Raw genomic sequence first — 17,716 nt, 5'->3', positions numbered from 1 at the left:
GCCTTCACGATAAACCAGTCCACAAAGCTGAAGAACATTTTTTGGAAATTTTAAATGGATTCTGTTGGCGTATAGAGAAAAGATTTACAAGCCTGGGCCATAGGACTTGTCATTAAGCATAAAGACTGTAGATTAGAGGCAAACGGATATTTGCTTAGTTCAAAGAAACAACTTTTTTCTTATTGGCATACAAAATGTAACATAAACTGACACTCAAACATTGATGCCATACCCGTAGCCAGGAGGGGTTCGGGTGGTTCGGACAAACCCCCCCTTGAAAACAAATTAGCACTGTTAAAGCCAATGTTCTGTTCGAATTGTGACTGTTAAAGTCGAGTTTGTGAGTTCAACTAACCCCCACTTGAAAATTCCTGGCTACGGGCCTGGATGCATCTGTGCTATCCAGAGTTACTATTAAGATGCAACGTCAATTATTGCTAAAGACAGATATAATTGCTTTTTTTTTTATAACATAAATAGCTAACTCCTCCATAAATTAAAATTGTGGGAGAATTCAGGTGTGAAGTGCTATACAGTAATATGATTGGCCCCCTGTTCTAGTAACTTACAATGGAAAAGGCAGGGGAGGTAATCCTGTTCCTGACAAAAAGTTGGTGAATGTTTTCTTCATGATTCCACTGATTCTTTCTACCTGCTGACTGTCTGTAAAATCATCTAAAAATAAACAGAGATAGACGAACATGAGGCTCTAAGTGGTCTGTATCATTAACATAACTGTCTATAAAATCATCTAAAAATAGACAGAGAAAAATTAACCAGACGCTCCAAATGGCATTTATAATTCACATGATTGTGTGTAAAATCATCTAAAAATAGCAGGGGAAAAATAAACAAATGGCTTCGGGCGCCTGCATCATTAACATGACCTATCTGTAAAATCATCTAAAAATAAACAACGACAACAAACAACAAATTGCAAGTGATCTGTGTCAGGATCCTGATAATCTGTGAAATTATGATGAAAATAAACAAGGGAAAAAACAACCTTTAACATCCTACTGACATAGAAAACTGAAGACACCAAAATAGGGGTTTGATCTTAAGTGCTCCAGAAAGGTTGAAAAATCCTGCTCTAAATGTGGCATCAATTGAAGTAACTATAACACTTGTTGAAGAACTCTGAACCAGGTAAAAAAAGTATAGAGAAAATCCTTACCTTTTTTAGTTGCTTCTTTCCTTGTTTTAACTTTTTTATCTGTGTCTACTTTGTCCGTCTGGATTTCTACACCAACAGACAAACTGATGGGTACTGTATGAACATCACTAGGCTGAGAGGACAATTGCTGAGACTGAGAGGAGGATTTCTGGGGCTGAGAGGAGGTTTGATGAGGCTGCAAATCATTCACTGACAAGGCACTAGACTCAGAAGATATGTGTCCGGAGAGTTGTGATGGACTGTCCCTAGACTTTGTTTCTATGGTTACTGATTCTGTCTGTTGTCCTGACGGTGCTTTGTCTTGTGAAATAAAACTTGATGTTCTTCCTTCTAAACCTTGATATAATTCAAAAGTTATTTTTTACACTAAATCATGAAAAGTTTACTGTGGATTCAGTTTATTTGACAATTTTATAAGAATATATTAACGGTAAATTTTTATGATCATCGAAATAGATGACACTGTCTGCAAAATTTAAAGAAATTAGGAAAAATATTTCATGTAATATTTGTCTGTCCCATCAAGAACTTTTTTCTTTTTTTTTATTTCCTATGTTTAATGAACCCATTGAAATGTTCATGTTAGCACAGCCTAGAAATGATTAAGCTAATTTTTACAGTGATGCAATGTAAAATGTATCTAAGTTTTCTCATATGAACTCCCAAAAAGAATATTTGACAAAGATGTAGAACACAAGCAGAGCATGCATGGCCATCACTGAAACAATTTCTGTTATATCTTGGAGGAAAACAAGCTGGATACTAAACTAATTTATGCAACTTTCACACACGTGAGAGGTTTATCTAGCTGTAAAACCAGGTTTAATCTACCATTTTCTACATAATACAATGCCTACACCACGGCAGGAATAAGACAGTTGTTATCCCTTCGTTTGATGTGTTTGAAAGTTTTTGATTTTGCCATTTGATTATGGACGATCCGTTTGAATTTCATCTGAGTTCAGTATATATTTTTTTTAAAGACAGATGTGAGAAAGGAAAAATATTAAGATGTCTAAGATGGCCCTGAAATTAAAATTGTAAAATGCAATCTACAAACATATACAAATTAGGGAATTTATGATTTTTACCACAATCCCAATCCATTTGGCATGTACTCTATATGTTAAAGCATGACATTGGCAGGAGAATGGACTTTATTAAAGGGGCACTAGCTGTCAAATTCCTGTTTACCGATTTGACCCAAATTCATTTATTAAATTTATAACATGCTAAAACGTAGATCTAAATTACAAGAAGTCTGAAATAAAAAATTAACAAAGCATGTACTCGAAAATATATATCAGAATTTTGTGTGTATTTTAGTGCAGACGTGATATAATTTACTTTTTAGATGTCCTCCAAATACAACCTACGGTCACATATCTCAATATAAACATAAATATAAATTGATAATGACCATGTGTAATTGAATTGTTACAATGAAGTGGTTCAACCATAATATAAATTGATAATGACCATGTGTAATTGGATTGTTGCAATGAAGTGGTTCCCCTTTGTTTCACTTTCAATGTTGACATTATTTTCCTTTTAATGGCTGAACACGACATATGCATGCGTAACCAATCTCTAGCTAATGGGTTGAATTGAAGATCACAAGAATATGGCTTTAAAGAGGTCAAATTATTCACTTGCAAGTGAAAAATTCATCACTATTCTTATTTGCTTATTTTGTGAAATTGAAACAATTGGGTGCAAAAAAACAAATTAGTTTTTCGTTATTTCATCTTTAGTAATGCTTGAACCAAACGAAATCATATTCTATTTTTTTTTTATACCTCTAGTGTTAGTGCCCCTTCAAGCAAATGATAATAGTGATGCATTGTATACTGTACCCAAGTTAGATTTAATACATGAACTATTCCAAAACAATGATAACAGAACAAAATATAGAACTTAAGCAAAACATGCAAAGCCATTAAATACTGTGGATTCATTTATTTTCATGAGTGCCACTTTTTGAGAGTGTTGAAAATTTGTATTTTAATTGATGTGTATCTTCTTGAAAATCTAAATATGTGGTTCACTTGTACAAACAAAATGTGCATCCCCCTGAAATATAACGAATCCACAGTATCTGACACAATCAACATTACATCTGACACTTACAAAAGATGAAACAACAGGAAATACTGCGGATTTATTTATTTTCGTGGGTATCAATTTTCGTGGATTCCTGAAAAATTGCATATTCATGGAATTTTAAATTCGTTGTTTATAAAAAAGTTTACATACATTCAATAGAAAATATGTATTTCGTGGAACATTTAAATTCGTGGTTCCACTATTTCCATTAAATCCACGAAAATTGGTATCCAACAAATATTAATGAATCCACAGTATTAAAATGAAAACAGGAGCACTGAGAGGTTTGATTTTAATCAGACTATTGATGGTTGTAAAAGGAATAGGATAAAAAAAAAGTCTATATTAAGCCCATAAACTTTAAATCATAATTTCGTTTAAAAAAACTTTATAAATTAGAGATATGCATTACACATCATTTCAAGTTCAAATTTTTTAGTTTTTTCAAGGGTAATTTTTTCCCCTTTTCAAAATGTTTTTGAGTACACTGTATTACAAAGGTGGAGTTAAGAAAACATGTACTTATGTGTTTTAACTTTAATAATATAGTCTTTTCTATGCATATGGCCAGTGTGGCCTTATTTTTAAAAACTGTCTTTATAAGTTGAAATTACGATCTTCATCACTAAATTTCTAGAATAGCAATGTTAAAATGACATCAACTTAGCCATTTTGAATTTTACTCCAGGAGTTTATTTTTTAATTATTTAACACAATAATAAATAAAAATTTCACAGACTTTAAAGGCTATTATATATTGACCATTTGTGAATCTTCACCTTTCAACAAACCAAAAAGAAAGGAAAAAAAGGAGAGAATGTCCAATCACCTTCATGCAAAGTGTGTAGTACAACAAAGGGAGAAAAACTAGCATCAGCTAATCTGTCACTGTAAGGTCCTATACCTGCTTCTAAACCTGGGGTTACACTGTAAATACCACTCTCATCTAGGAAATCTGTAATGGCAAACATCATTCTATATAAGAAATGCTGTGGAAAATACTAAACTGACATTAGAAGGGAGATAACTCTTTACAGCTGTACAGCTTTTGTTTTTTTCCAGCACTAATGTAAATAGAAGTACGGTACAATGCAGTGGCGGATCCAGGGGGAGGGTTCCGGGGTTTCCTTTATTTTGGACGATCAATGCATTTGAATGGGGACATATAGTTGGAAACCCCCTTTTTTTAAATGGCTGGATCCAGCCCTGCAATGATCTGTGTTACTTAGAGGCTTAGAATTTATTGATGAATTGTGTGATTCAAACATATTAGTGATTTTTAAAAGTTGTGTCCAAATACCCTGGAGTCAACCAGATTAATAAGTTAAGATAGTTAAAACAATGTTTTAACCTCAGCTGACATAATAGAGGGATTAAGAGATGCTCTGAAAGCAGACTCTGGAAATTGCCTGTATATTGTTTTAATTGTAAATTGGTGAATGTTTTAAATGTAAATAATTTTGAGAAGACTTTCTATGTTGCCCAACACTGGGTAAAGTTTCTGCGGAACCATACACATTCAATATGAATAAGAATAGTGTCAACATAAACCCTTACCATGCATAAAGGTGAAACTAGGTTTTACTTTCATAATGTTATTTTTCATTAACATGATTAATGAGTAGAATGTGTAAAAGATGTATTGCAATTTTTATTCCAAACACACAATACAGGTATTAGTATATACAATGGTAGAATCTATATACAAATATGCGAAACATATCAAAACCAAATGACTTACGCGACTGGTTGATGCTAATCGGTTCTGTTATGGATGGTAAATCTGGAATATAAACAGTAATTACTGAAGACTGAGATATAATGTTAGAACCATGCTGCTGAAAGTGGTGTTGTCATGAACTTTAGAGAAAAGAACATTTCTTGAACCTTAGAGGGCTTGTTTATATAAAAAGAAGATGTGGTATGATTGCCAATGAGACAACTCTCCACAAGAGACTAAATGACACAGAAATTAACAGTTCAACAATGAGAAAAGCCCATAATGCAAAGTCAGCTATAAAAGTCCCAGAAATCACAAATGTAATACAATTCTAATGAGAAAACTAACAGCATTATGAATGTACAAAAAAAATGGAACGAATATGTAACACATAATATCAATTATAACTTTAATACTGTGAATTCATTTATTTTCGTGGGTATCAATTTTCGTGGATTGCTGAAAACTTGCAAATTCGAGGATATTTGATTTCGTGGTTTTGCAAATCTCTGTATACAAAGCCTATTGAAAATATGATATTCGTTAAACATTTGAATTCATGGTTCACCTGTACCCACGAAACTCACGAAAATTGGTATCCAACGAATAATTATGAATCCACAGTAGTATGTAACACAGCATGTTTGTAAAGTTGTCATAGAAGTTAGTATGGATATCATATCTCCACTGCCTAAAATGAACACATAAAATAAATTTCACAATATTCTTAAAATATTCTACTGGTTAGATCCCAAACTTTTATCCACTTTTGTTCCTTGCCGTGTCTTATATTTTCTCTATAAGAAGAATACACTATCACCCCCAGCAAAAGACACTTTTATTATGGTTTACTTTTACAGACTGTGACTGATGGAGAGTTATCTCATTGGCACTCATACCACATCTTCTTATATTTGTGTGTTATATTTTCTATACTCCTTCCTCCCCAGCAATGTCTTATGATAATACATTATTATTTATACCTGATTTGTCTATAAAAACACCAGACCATGTCCTGTCATAAATTGTTCTGTCAGACTGAAAAATATCAATTATAACTTTAATAGTATTGAGTCAGTAAAGGATATACTAGTTTTTTTATATTTTGTTTGTAAATGGAGATGAACATATGTAACATGGATCAGTTTCATTTATAAGGGAGATATCAGGAAATCATATCTGATAAAAAAAAATGTTAATGGTCACTTTATAATAAAAAATCAAAGCGCTGTAAGCACTGAAGGCAGTTAACCAAAAACCGAGGCAAATGTAATCATGAAAACTGTGGCAATGTTGCTTCAACATTAATCATTCATTTATAGTAAATTTATGTTAATCTAATGAGTTAATTATTAAGGCAAATAATTTATATGTAATCAAGGTTTCAAAAGCAATGCATATATATCAATGTATATTTTTATGGTGAGTCTGCAGTGATACAAGTTCGCAATGATTGCAGTTGTTCTACTTGGTAGTTAACATTGGTTTTAGTTGACTGCTAGAAGTACAAGTTGAGGTCTGACTGACTGGCCCATATTAAATGTAAATGATTTGCTATTTTGTCCCATACATGAATATATATGGTTTAGGGTTCTCAAACAGGAAGGGGTAGGTTGACCCTAGGGATTACCCCAAAATTACATTTTATTTGTTATATTGTCCTATACATTAATGTATATGGTTTAGGGGTGAGGATATCATCAGTTTCCAAGTTCTCAAACAGGAGGGGGTAGGGTGAGTCCAGGGACTCCCCTTTTATTTCATTCAACTAGCTATATTGGTCCAGACATTAATGTATATATTGTTTTACAGTTGGGATCTCAACTGTTTCCAAGTTTTCAAACAGGAGAGGGGGGGTCACCACAGGGACTTCCCCTGTATTTCATTTGATTTGTTATATTGTCCCTTTCATGAGTATATATGGTTTAGGGGTGAGGATTCTTGACCATTTCCAAGTTCTCAAACAGGAGGGTGTACCGTGACCCCAGGGACTCCCCTTATTTCATCTGATTTGTTATATTGTCCCATACATGAATATATATGGTTTAGGGCCGTTTTTAAATTCTAAAACAGGAGGGGTGGGGTGACCCCCAGCGACTCTCTCTATATTTCATTTGATTTTTAATATTGTCTCAAACATGAATACATACGGTTAAGCTGGGCACTGGTGAATCTAGAAATGTTCATTAGTGGGGGCCCACTGACTGCGCTAAGAGGGGGCCCGTTCCAGTCACGCTTCAGTGATTCCCTATATAAGCAACCAATTTTTTTCCCAAAAAGGGGGGCCCTGGCCCCCCCTCTAAATCAGCCTCTGAAGGGGTGGGAATCTCAACCGTTTCCAAGTTCTCAAACAGGAGGGGGTGGTTGACTCCAGGGACAACTCCTATATCTTATTTGATTTATTATATTGTCTTAAACTTGAATACCGGAATATGGTTTAGGGTTGGGGATCTCAACCGTTTCCAAGTTATCAAACAAGAGAGGGTAGAGTGGCCTTAAGGACACCACTTATATATCATATTATTTGCTTGCATTCAGGTATTATATAATATAGTTGCATTATTTGTGAAAATAAAGTAAGAAACTTCCAGCTACTTCAATTGACCCTACAAAATTGAGAAAAAAAATACCCCTTTAAAATTGCAGTTATTTGTTTACACTTTAAAAGCATTTAACATGCATTATCATCATTTATCACTGATAAAGAAAAATTTATACTGTAGTGCTGAGACTACTATATATTTTTAGATACACTGTTCCCAGCTGTCACATTGTATTGGATTTTGACATTAAAATTTGTCAAAAAGTATTAGTTTTGAGTGTCTGTATAAAATATTTTCTGCTGAACATTTCTTTCTTTAACATATATTTTTTGCTTTTCAATTCTAGTGTTCATATTCATTTACTATGCATAGATGTATTTTGTCACCTGTCTGGATTTTTTTGTAGTTGACCGCCAAACCCGGAATTACCCTTATCTGCTTCCGGAATCCGATCCGATATTGTAACATTTTGTCTTCACGGCAGCCATTTTTTGTGTTTACAATTTCGTTTTTGTCTATCAGATACGATTTTAGTCGAATTTAAACACTATTTGTCGGCAATTTTCTGTATAAAGCTAGCGGTTGAACAAAATAAACATTGCTGTCATGAATTATAATGATGAAAATAAGTTTTTAGATCGTTTATTTGGAGACTGTTGTGAAAAGGTTTGCAAAGTTATTTCTTATTTTCTTTAATTGGACGGTGACTCCGTCGGGCGTACATATAGTTAGAAACCAAGTCGAATTTCCGCGTGCAAAAGTGGAAGGTCGCGAACCTCGGACCACCGCTAATTTGAAAACCTGCCTAGAAATTGAAAAGATATAAAAATTTCGTCTGCTAATTTGAAATTGGCGCCAACAGCATGAACAGATGATCTTATTATATAATAGACTACTGACGTTGTACTACGTTTTGATGACAAACAGTATTCCTACGACTTTTGCAATTTGGGAAATCTTAACTACTTGTCTTTAGAGATTTTCGGCGATTAAATATTTCATACATTTGTTCTTTCACATCTTAGCCAAAAGCTCAGGGGATAATAAACTACACAAGGATTCTTAATGTGCTCTACTTCCTATGTGCAACTTCAAAACTTTTGGGAAAATCAACGATCATTTAAGGTTTTTCTGGTTATATTTTTTTTAATCCAGAATGTAAAGTATGAAAAAACAGTCCAATAAGTTATTAATAACATATTAACCAGCTAGATGATAACAATGGCACGTATTTCAGCATTTATTGGGTAGGACACAAATCCAGGGTGCTCGCATAAGGCAGCCTAACTGCCTAAAAATTATGGAAATTATATGTCTGAAACAAGAATGTGTCCATAGTACACGGATGCCCCACTAGCACTTACATTTTCCATGTTCAGTGGACCGTGAAATTGGGGTCAAAAGTTTGATTTGGAATTAAAATTAGAAAGATCATAACATAAGGAACATGTGTACTAAGTTTCAAGTTGATTAGACTGCAGCTTCATCAAAAACTACCTTGACCAAAAACTTTAACCAAAACTTTAACCTGAAGTTCGCACTATCATTTTCTATGTTAAGTGGACCGTGAAATTGGGGTCAAAACTTTAATTTTGCATTAAAATTAGAAACATCATATCATGGGGAACATGTGTACTAAGTTTCAAGCTGATTGGACTTCAATTTCATCAAGAATGTGTTCATTGGTCATTGTACATGTATGTCCATCCCACACTTTCATTTTTTATGTTCAGATCTATCAATTTGTTTTGGAATATTTCTTTACAAACAATAAAATGTTTTACCTTGATTTCCTCTTCAGGTTCTGATTCAAGTTGATCACATTCTAATTTGTCTTGATCGACCTCGGTCTGAAGGTCTTGGAGAGTAGATGTGACATTTATTGGATTTATCTTTGTCCCTGACCTATTATCTTCAAGGCAGTGTTTCACACTATCTTGACCAGTATTTAAATCTGATGGAGGTTCTCCGAATGATTTAGAGGTTGTTGTGTCTGTTTTGGGTTGAGTTTTAGTGTCTGCTTCAAAAACAGAAGATACAATACTATTTCTTTCACTTTGTATTCCAGTGTCTGGTTCTAAGACAGATTTGTCTCTTTGTGTTGCTATGGTTTCACTATAAGAAGACGATGCTGATCCAACACTACCCTGATTTTTATTAGATGATGAAAATACAAGAAGCTGGTCCCTTCTCTCTTCACTTATTGGGAGGGAACCAGAAGATTCTTTTTTCTTGGGAATTTCATTGGCTGATGGAAGTGAGGTTGCAGAGTCTCTCTTTGGTTCTGCTGTTGAAGATCCTGCATCTTTATCCTTTTTTGACTGTGAAGTTCTGGTCTTTTTATGTTGAGAATATAGCTCTTGCATTCTTGAATAAAGAAATTAGTCATTATTGAAAAATGCTACAACTAATTTAATTCCAAATAAATTTGAAGTTTTTATATAGGCCATAAACTCTTAAAGAATATATTATTGTGTGATACGCAAATTGCTAAAAAAAATAGACTCAAAACTAAAGCCTTTAAATTGTTAATATATGCTAAGACTAGAAGATTTAATTGACATGTATCATTCAAATAATAAGCTTAAAGGGAGATAAGTCTACTTTTATATTTTTTCAAAATGGAAGATACATTTTTCAGATTTTTTTTGGCTATTTAACGTGATCTCACATCTATTAGATGCAACTTAGTTGTTATACCAAGTTAGAGGGGTTTATATACTTACTTAGATGATGTAAGAAGTTCGGGTAGCTTATATACTTACTTAGATCTCCAGTTTATATCAGCATCGGCCAGAAATCTCATCATCTTTAAAGAATCGTCATACAGTGCAAAATACTCTGACATGTTCTCTGTAAAAACAAATCATCTTTCTTCAAAATATAACTAGATACATGTATATCTGTAATGTGATGCTACATTTTAACATTAGCATCTATCTTCAGAGTTAGTAGAATGTCTTAATTTTCACAAACAAATAAGTTGAAAGTTTCCTCAAAATTAATAACTTTTGATATGCCTGAGAACACCCTAAGATTTTCTTGGGGTTTGAGTTGCTCAGTCTTTTGTTTTCCATGTTAAGTTTTGTACACTCATGTTCTTCTTTTTGTCTTTTTCATTTTTTACCATGGCATTGTCTGTTTTTTTCTAGACTTATGAATTTGAATGTCTCTTCTATACCTTATAGTAATGGATGAATACATTACCTGTGTTTTCTTTCTCCTTTTTGGTAACCTCAAGTCTTCCTTTATGAATCAATTCTTTTAATCTGTGTTTCTCACTCTGTCAATCAAAGAAACAACCATAAATAATTACATTAGATGTATGTTTCATTATAATACGTTATTCTGATTGGCTAACTGCAAATCACATGTTATTCCTTCAGCAGTTGCATTACTCAATTAAACTTATCATTCATGATAACACATGTTCCCACAATAAAGTGCACAGGTAAATTAAATTCAAAAAATTATAAAATTTGTGTTTTCATGATCCTAGCTAAAAAATGTTATTATAAGTATTGAATGCTTCTTTTTGTAACTTCAAAGGGTTGTCAAAGCGTTGACCATGAGCACATTTTCAGAATGAAGCGCTTCTAAGTTTCATACAAAATGTACTTCGGTTAACACTTTTACACCCCAATGAAGTTACAAAGAAGCATTGAATTCTTAAATATAGTTACTAATTGATATATTCTGAATCTCTAGTATATATATTCTATTACAAATGAGAACTGTTATAACTATTTTGAAATAGTTATAACACAACCATGATATGCATGCATATATCCAGGAAATTTGAATCCTCTGTAGAAAGTTTTCTCTTTGAAAATCAAACCAAATATACTTATTTTGAAGCTGTATAGGAAAAGATCACAATTTAACCAATTTGCTATGAGTTTTACATTATTTTACAAGATGAAATATAATAGCTTGCATAAATTAGTTAGTTTACAGTATTTATTCAGAAGAAATTTTGCACATTTTAGGAGATCACAAAATAAGTAAAATATTGTCCACATACATGCCAACTGTCACTATTTGCAGAAGATTTCCCCCATGGAGGCTCCAAAATTGAAATTTTTAAAGATCAATTATGTCCACAATTTTAACAAAACAATATATTTTACAATGAATTGAGGCTTATAAAAGTATAAAGAAGCCAAAAAACAACATTACACTGAATTTGAAGGCCCCCTTGAAGATTTTTTAGGAGTATATGGCAGACATCTTGCACTGAAAACCCCCATGGGTATTTTGATAACTTGGCAGGTAAGGACAGTCCATGTTTTAGTCTTACCTCCAACATGTTAGTGAGATCCACGATCATCTTTGACAGGTCATCACTTGACGAGTTTATCGTAACCAACTGTTCCAATATACCACTGTACATTTCTAGACCTCTACAAAATTAGAAAAATACTTAACATGTGTTGCAAACCTCTTTAAAACCATATTAATATTAATGTATAAATAGACAGAACACAAAATTATTTTTAAATTGGTTGAAAATCGATGTTAATACAGTTTGCCAAAGTTTGCCAACATATCATAATACTGCAGTGGCAGAACCCCCCTTTTTTTTTAACAATCAATGCATTTGATTGGGGACATATGGTTGGACAGCCCCCCCCCCATTATACTGGGTTGGGACCCCCCCCCCCCCCCCCCCCCCCTCCCCTTTCTGAATGGCTGGACCCGCTCCTGCACTGTCTATAAGTTGTTATTGATAGATTACATCACATTGTCTAATGCTTTATGATAAAATCATCAATCTTCAATAATAAATTATATATAACTCAGATCAGCAAGTTTCAAGATTTAGAGATTACAAATTTGACTGAAATATTTGTGTCACATTTAATGCATTGGAAGAATTATACTTATAAATTTTCCTCTTTAAATTGTTGTACACTAGTTGCTTTGTGCCCTTTAAAGCGTGCTGTTCAATGTGAGCTAAGGTTCTGTGTTGAAGGCCCTACTTTGACCTACAATGGTTAACTTTTAAAAATTGCCACTTGGATGGACAGTTGTCTCATTGGCACTCACACCACAACTTCTTTAACATATATATTATAAGACTTTTCAACCTTGACACAAAAGATCAAATCTATCTTTTATCTTTTTCCTATATAGAATTGAATATTTGAAAAAGCCCCGCTATTGGATTATTTCATAGCACCCAGTTTTTTTTTCGGTGGAGGAAGCCAGATTTACCAGAGAAAACCACTGATCTTCGATAGGAAAACTGACAATCCTAGTCAATTAAGATTGGAGTCAAGTGCACCCGCACAAGAAGGGTTCAAACCCACAACCTCAGTGTTGACTGGCTAGTGATTACAGTATTTACTATTTAGCCCATCCTATATAGATATGTACCTTCTTTCTACTGATCTCATGCTGTCTCTGAGAGTTGTCCATTGGTACAACAGGACTTGTGAATCAAGGGAGATAACACTTGGTGGAAGCACTATTTCTTTTTTTATCACTGGCATATACCTGTTAAAAATAGTTAAAATTAAAAGTAACATTAAAACAGAGTTGCCTACATCTAAGAATCTTAATTTCATAAAGGCTTGTATTACGACAATTTCTTAAATTCTTAAATAAAGGAATAATTCAATGTTGTTGTAAATTTTTATATTTGCTGTCTCAAAATAATAAACTGTAATGTGCTTTCTATTCACCGTGTATCATGGTACAGCGGATATAGGTACTAACCAAGCGGGCGTGAACGGTTTTGATCTTTCACGGTAACGAAAATCTTTGTTTTGTTCGCATAATATCAATGTGTACTTCAATCTAAACATAATTGCTGTTTTAAGAAATGATTTGGTCATAGGTTGATGATAAGAGAAGTCTCATTATTTTCCCAAAACAAGAGGAATTACTAAAACATTGTAAAAGCATGTGCAAATACTTTTCAAAGAAGTTGTCCCTCGTCTCATCCGATATAATTCTATATTAATTGCAACTCTTTTTCTGATAGAAGGTCAATGTGTGTGTGTAATAAGTATAGCTGTTTCAATAATTGGCATTGAAATCTTTCATACATATGTTATTTTTCGATATTTTAACCATAAAAAAGTGTTGTGTACGGTGTTCAGCTGACCACATAAATCCTTATGTACGGTGCATAGTTATGTTGTTGTACACCGTACACAAAAACATTATTTTTATACTCGTTTATTACCCAAAATGTTTCAAGGAATGAGTAATCACAGGTAGGTTTATGATTGGTGACTATTACTTTTGCCCTGTATTATGTTTCTTTCAGATAAAACATGTAAATGTCTCAACAACTGTATCGAAATTATTGAAAGTTGGTGTTGACATTCACAACTATTTGCGCTTGTACAAGTTAATTGTTCTTAGTAGAATATCAAATTTGTTTTATGAATAGACAAAAATCGATGCGAAAATTATTTGGGAGCAGGAATTTCAAATGTTGAGAAATGTACATTGAATATTGATCAAGCAAAACAAAGATTTTCATTACCGTGTAAGGTCAAAATCGATTATGCCCGCTTGCTTAGTACCTATATTCCGTGTACTGATGATACACAGTGATATTGTCGTATTTAAAAAAAATCAAATTTCTTGGACCACAGGCTTTGTTTTCCATGTTTTAAATCAAGGAGATATTGCTTACAAGTGAGCAGAAAGGTCTTTGTTTTGGTATTGGAACCTTAAGTCCAATTTTTGAGATTATATTCACGTTATTTTTCTACCGTGTAGAATATTCATGTAAATTAATCACTCATGAAATTTATTGTTCTGTAGGTGTTTTAATTAGGTGGAATATTAATGATATTATTTCTGTAATACACATACTTGAATGTAGCCACAATATTCCGTCTTCCGAAGTACTGACTGAAACTATGATGTAATGAATGACAACAAGGATCAGGTCCCATACGTCTCGTGAATGTGTTCACATAAAATCTCAATTCTAAAAACTTGGCAAAAGATAAACTCCATGTATCATTACTCATGGCTGCTAAGGGAGTCGCCTGAAAAACACAAGTAAAATGATTAACTAATAACTTGAGGTGTCACTTAACATGGCTGCTAAAAGTATGGCCTGAAAAAATGGTTGTTTTTAGCATATCATGAAAAAAAAAGTATAATTGTTAACCTTTAACTTCAGGTTTGCTGCTCACAATAATCGAGAATGATGTCAACAATACAGCTGAAACAGTAATGACAGTACCTTATAACTTTAATCTTTGAAACGCAATCACACAAAGACTTAATATTGACATGCATGTATAACATGTGACCCATAGCAAAAAGGATGGTGTACCTTTGAGGAGTACATGATTTTACCCCTGACTTGTCTTGCTCAATCAAGGATGGTGTACCTTTGAGGAGCACATGATTTCACCCCAGACTTGTCTTGCTCAATCAAGGGTGGTGTACCTTTGAGGAGCACATGATTTTACCCCAGACTTGTCTTGCTCAATCAAGGATGGTGTACCTTTGAGGAGCACATGATTTCACCCCAGACTTGTCTTGCTCAATCAAGATGGTGTACCTTTGAGGAGCACATGATTTTACCTCTGACTTGTCTTGCTCAATCAAGGATGGTGTACCTTTGAAGAGCACATGATTTTACCCCAGACTTGTCTTGCTCAATCAAGGATGGTGTACCTTTGAGGAGCACATGCTTTCACCCCAGACTTGTCTTGCTCAATCAAGGATGGTGTACCTTTGAGGAGCACATGCTTTCACCCCAGACTTGTCTTGCTCAATCAAGGATGGTGTACCTTTGAGGAGCACATGATTTTACCCCAGACTTGTCTTGCTCAGATGGTGTGTTTTTCTTTTGTCCAGTGTTTTATGGTTATTTTTTAAGGTACAATTCAAGGTTAAACTGGATACCTGTCTACACTTTCTGCACCAGTTCCACATCATGATATCTTTATCTCCTCCTGGTACACAGTTAGATAACTTCCTCAGAGATATAAATATAGATCCATGGCCATGTACTATTCTCCTAACATGATCTAGTAATGGTACTTCACAATTCTCTGAGGGACACATGTATGGCTGGCAACAGTAAGATTCCCTAGAATATTAAATGAATCTGTGAGCTACTGCTTACTAAGATACCCCCACCCGCTAAAAGTATAAAGTAAACAAAGTATGAGGTAAACAGGAATTTGTTGAGTAACGAATATGAAAATGCATCACACGGTATAGCTGGCTCATATAAACTCTGAAACCAAATTTCAGAAATCCTTGTAATGTAGTTCCTGAGAAAGATGTGACGAAAAATATTCATCTGATGGATGGATTAATGGACAGACTGACAGATGGACTTTAAAAACATGGGAGTCAAAAACTGGACACAAAGAAGGCTTGCAACATTGGGATTACCTGGATAAAAAAAAACGGAGATAATTATTGGAAAAATGTAGGATTCCCTGGTTTAATACAAGGGAAATAACTAATGAACAGATGTTTCCCAAATCAATATCATACATGTATATTTGTTTCCCTTACATTTCAACAAATCAATGCAATTTTTCATAAATTTTAATTTGAGTGATTCAAAATATACAGATGAATTTAGAGAGAGAGATTAAGATATCACAGGAGTCTTTCTACTAACCTGAAACAGAACTTTTCTAGGAATCCACCCAAGGTCATATCTTGTCCACTATAGAAGGGCATTGATACAAGTCTGAAATATAGAGCATCAACATTATCATAATTGTATAAAATTACAAATATAAATAAAACAAAACACATTGAATGTTATTAGAAACATAAACACATACACAACATAACTTAGTGTATTAAGTTCTATCCTGTCCAATACAGAGCTGCATTTATCACAATATTTTTATATAGTAACCAATTTTCCTCCAGATCTCATTCCATAATTCCAATATCAAACAGCTGTCCTAACTTTTCTTCATTAAATCTAACATCTTACTTGAATGTCCCTCTGGAATCTTTTGCCACTCTTTTAATGTGAAGGAACATATGAACTAAATTTGTTTTGATTTTTCTGGCATACTCAATGTCGAGCAACACATGGATTAGGTTTATTTTGAGTTCCCTAACATAATTTTTCTAGAGGAACACATGGGTTGGGTTTGTTTTGACATTTCTAACAGGCTCACTGTGGGGAACACATTGATTGGGTTTGTTTTGACTTTTCTAACAGGCTCACTGTGTGGAACACATTGATTGGGGTTGTTTTCAGTTGTCTGGCAAACTGTGGAGAAACACATGAATTCAGATAGTTTGTTCAAGTTTTTTACTGAGTTACTTACTGTTGAAGAACCCATTGATTTTGATAATTTGTTGAACTCATTTTGAATTTTGTTGTGTTCTTCCTGAGGCCCTTACAATGGAGGAACACATGTGGCAGGATGATTTGAGCTCTGCAATGAATTTACCTTTAAGGAACACACACATTAGAATAGTTTGTTGATTTCACTATTAAAAGGACACATTGTTTTGTATAGTGTTTTGTATTTTCTCTGAGTTACTTACTGTGGAGGAACACATGGGTTTGGATAGTTTGTTGAATTCTCTGAGTGGCTACTCAATAACACCATAAACTTCTGATGATTACTATAGTCTAAACAGTCAACCTAAAAATAGAAAAAAAAAGTTTTCCTTGAAATTTACAATTAAGTGTTCTATAAATTAAGTTATTCAATGGGTAAAGAAAATTCTTTAATTTATATTATGAGTAGACCGGATTTAGGGGTCAAACTTATGATTCCTTTTGAATTTTGAAGCAAAAAAAGGATTGAATTTTAAAATAATATTCATGTATTTCCTGATAAAAACATTCAGTATTTTCTATTGTTTTGTATGCAGATTTTGGCAAAACCACCAAATCAAATATCAACCAAAATGCAAGGTTTTCTCAATCCATGAAAATTGGTACCAACAAAAAAAGATAAATCTCCAGTAATTGAAATAAATTTGTAACCATGGTAACTTACCCCTGGTGCTGTTTTTTCTGTGACTTGGTGTGTGTCCTGTTTATCTGCTTCAGAAACAATGGCTCTTGGCCGTAATTGTATCCTGCCACCTCTTGCCCTGAAATCTGCTATCAGATGCTACGGGTATAAAACAAGATCAAGTCATTTTTACACTAACAAAAACAGGTACACATGAAAGGTGTCACTAGTGTAGTAGTTT

At 33.5% G+C, this 17,716-nt stretch overlaps 1 protein-coding gene across 2 annotated transcripts in view; it reads right to left on the bottom strand.

The window, feature by feature from the left end:
- LOC134681117 (1-phosphatidylinositol 3-phosphate 5-kinase-like) overlaps window positions 1-17,716 on the bottom strand; it is a 63,049-nt gene that overhangs the window by 12,848 nt on the left and 32,485 nt on the right. The window contains exons 20-34 of one of the 2 annotated variants that reach the window (XM_063540552.1): window positions 17,518-17,634; window positions 17,057-17,157; window positions 16,164-16,235; window positions 15,431-15,617; window positions 14,381-14,559; window positions 12,926-13,045; window positions 11,847-11,949; window positions 10,754-10,829; window positions 10,312-10,399; window positions 9,331-9,913; window positions 5,987-6,041; window positions 5,025-5,066; window positions 4,113-4,238; window positions 1,178-1,513; window positions 570-675 (exon numbers count right to left, since the gene is read on the bottom strand). In XM_063540552.1, the coding sequence (XP_063396622.1) occupies window positions 570-675; window positions 1,178-1,513; window positions 4,113-4,238; window positions 5,025-5,066; window positions 5,987-6,041; window positions 9,331-9,913; window positions 10,312-10,399; window positions 10,754-10,829; window positions 11,847-11,949; window positions 12,926-13,045; window positions 14,381-14,559; window positions 15,431-15,617; window positions 16,164-16,235; window positions 17,057-17,157; window positions 17,518-17,634 (2,291 nt within the window). The remainder of the gene's footprint in view (window positions 1-569; window positions 676-1,177; window positions 1,514-4,112; window positions 4,239-5,024; window positions 5,067-5,986; window positions 6,042-9,330; window positions 9,914-10,311; window positions 10,400-10,753; window positions 10,830-11,846; window positions 11,950-12,925; window positions 13,046-14,380; window positions 14,560-15,430; window positions 15,618-16,163; window positions 16,236-17,056; window positions 17,158-17,517; window positions 17,635-17,716) is intronic. The other variant, XM_063540553.1, reaches the window with a different exon arrangement.

The sequence above is a fragment of the Mytilus trossulus genome, chromosome 8 (genome assembly GCF_036588685.1).
Source record: "Mytilus trossulus isolate FHL-02 chromosome 8, PNRI_Mtr1.1.1.hap1, whole genome shotgun sequence".
NCBI classification, from domain to species: Eukaryota; Metazoa; Mollusca; class Bivalvia; order Mytilida; family Mytilidae; genus Mytilus; species Mytilus trossulus.
This window is presented reverse-complemented; position numbering and strand designations above follow the sequence as displayed.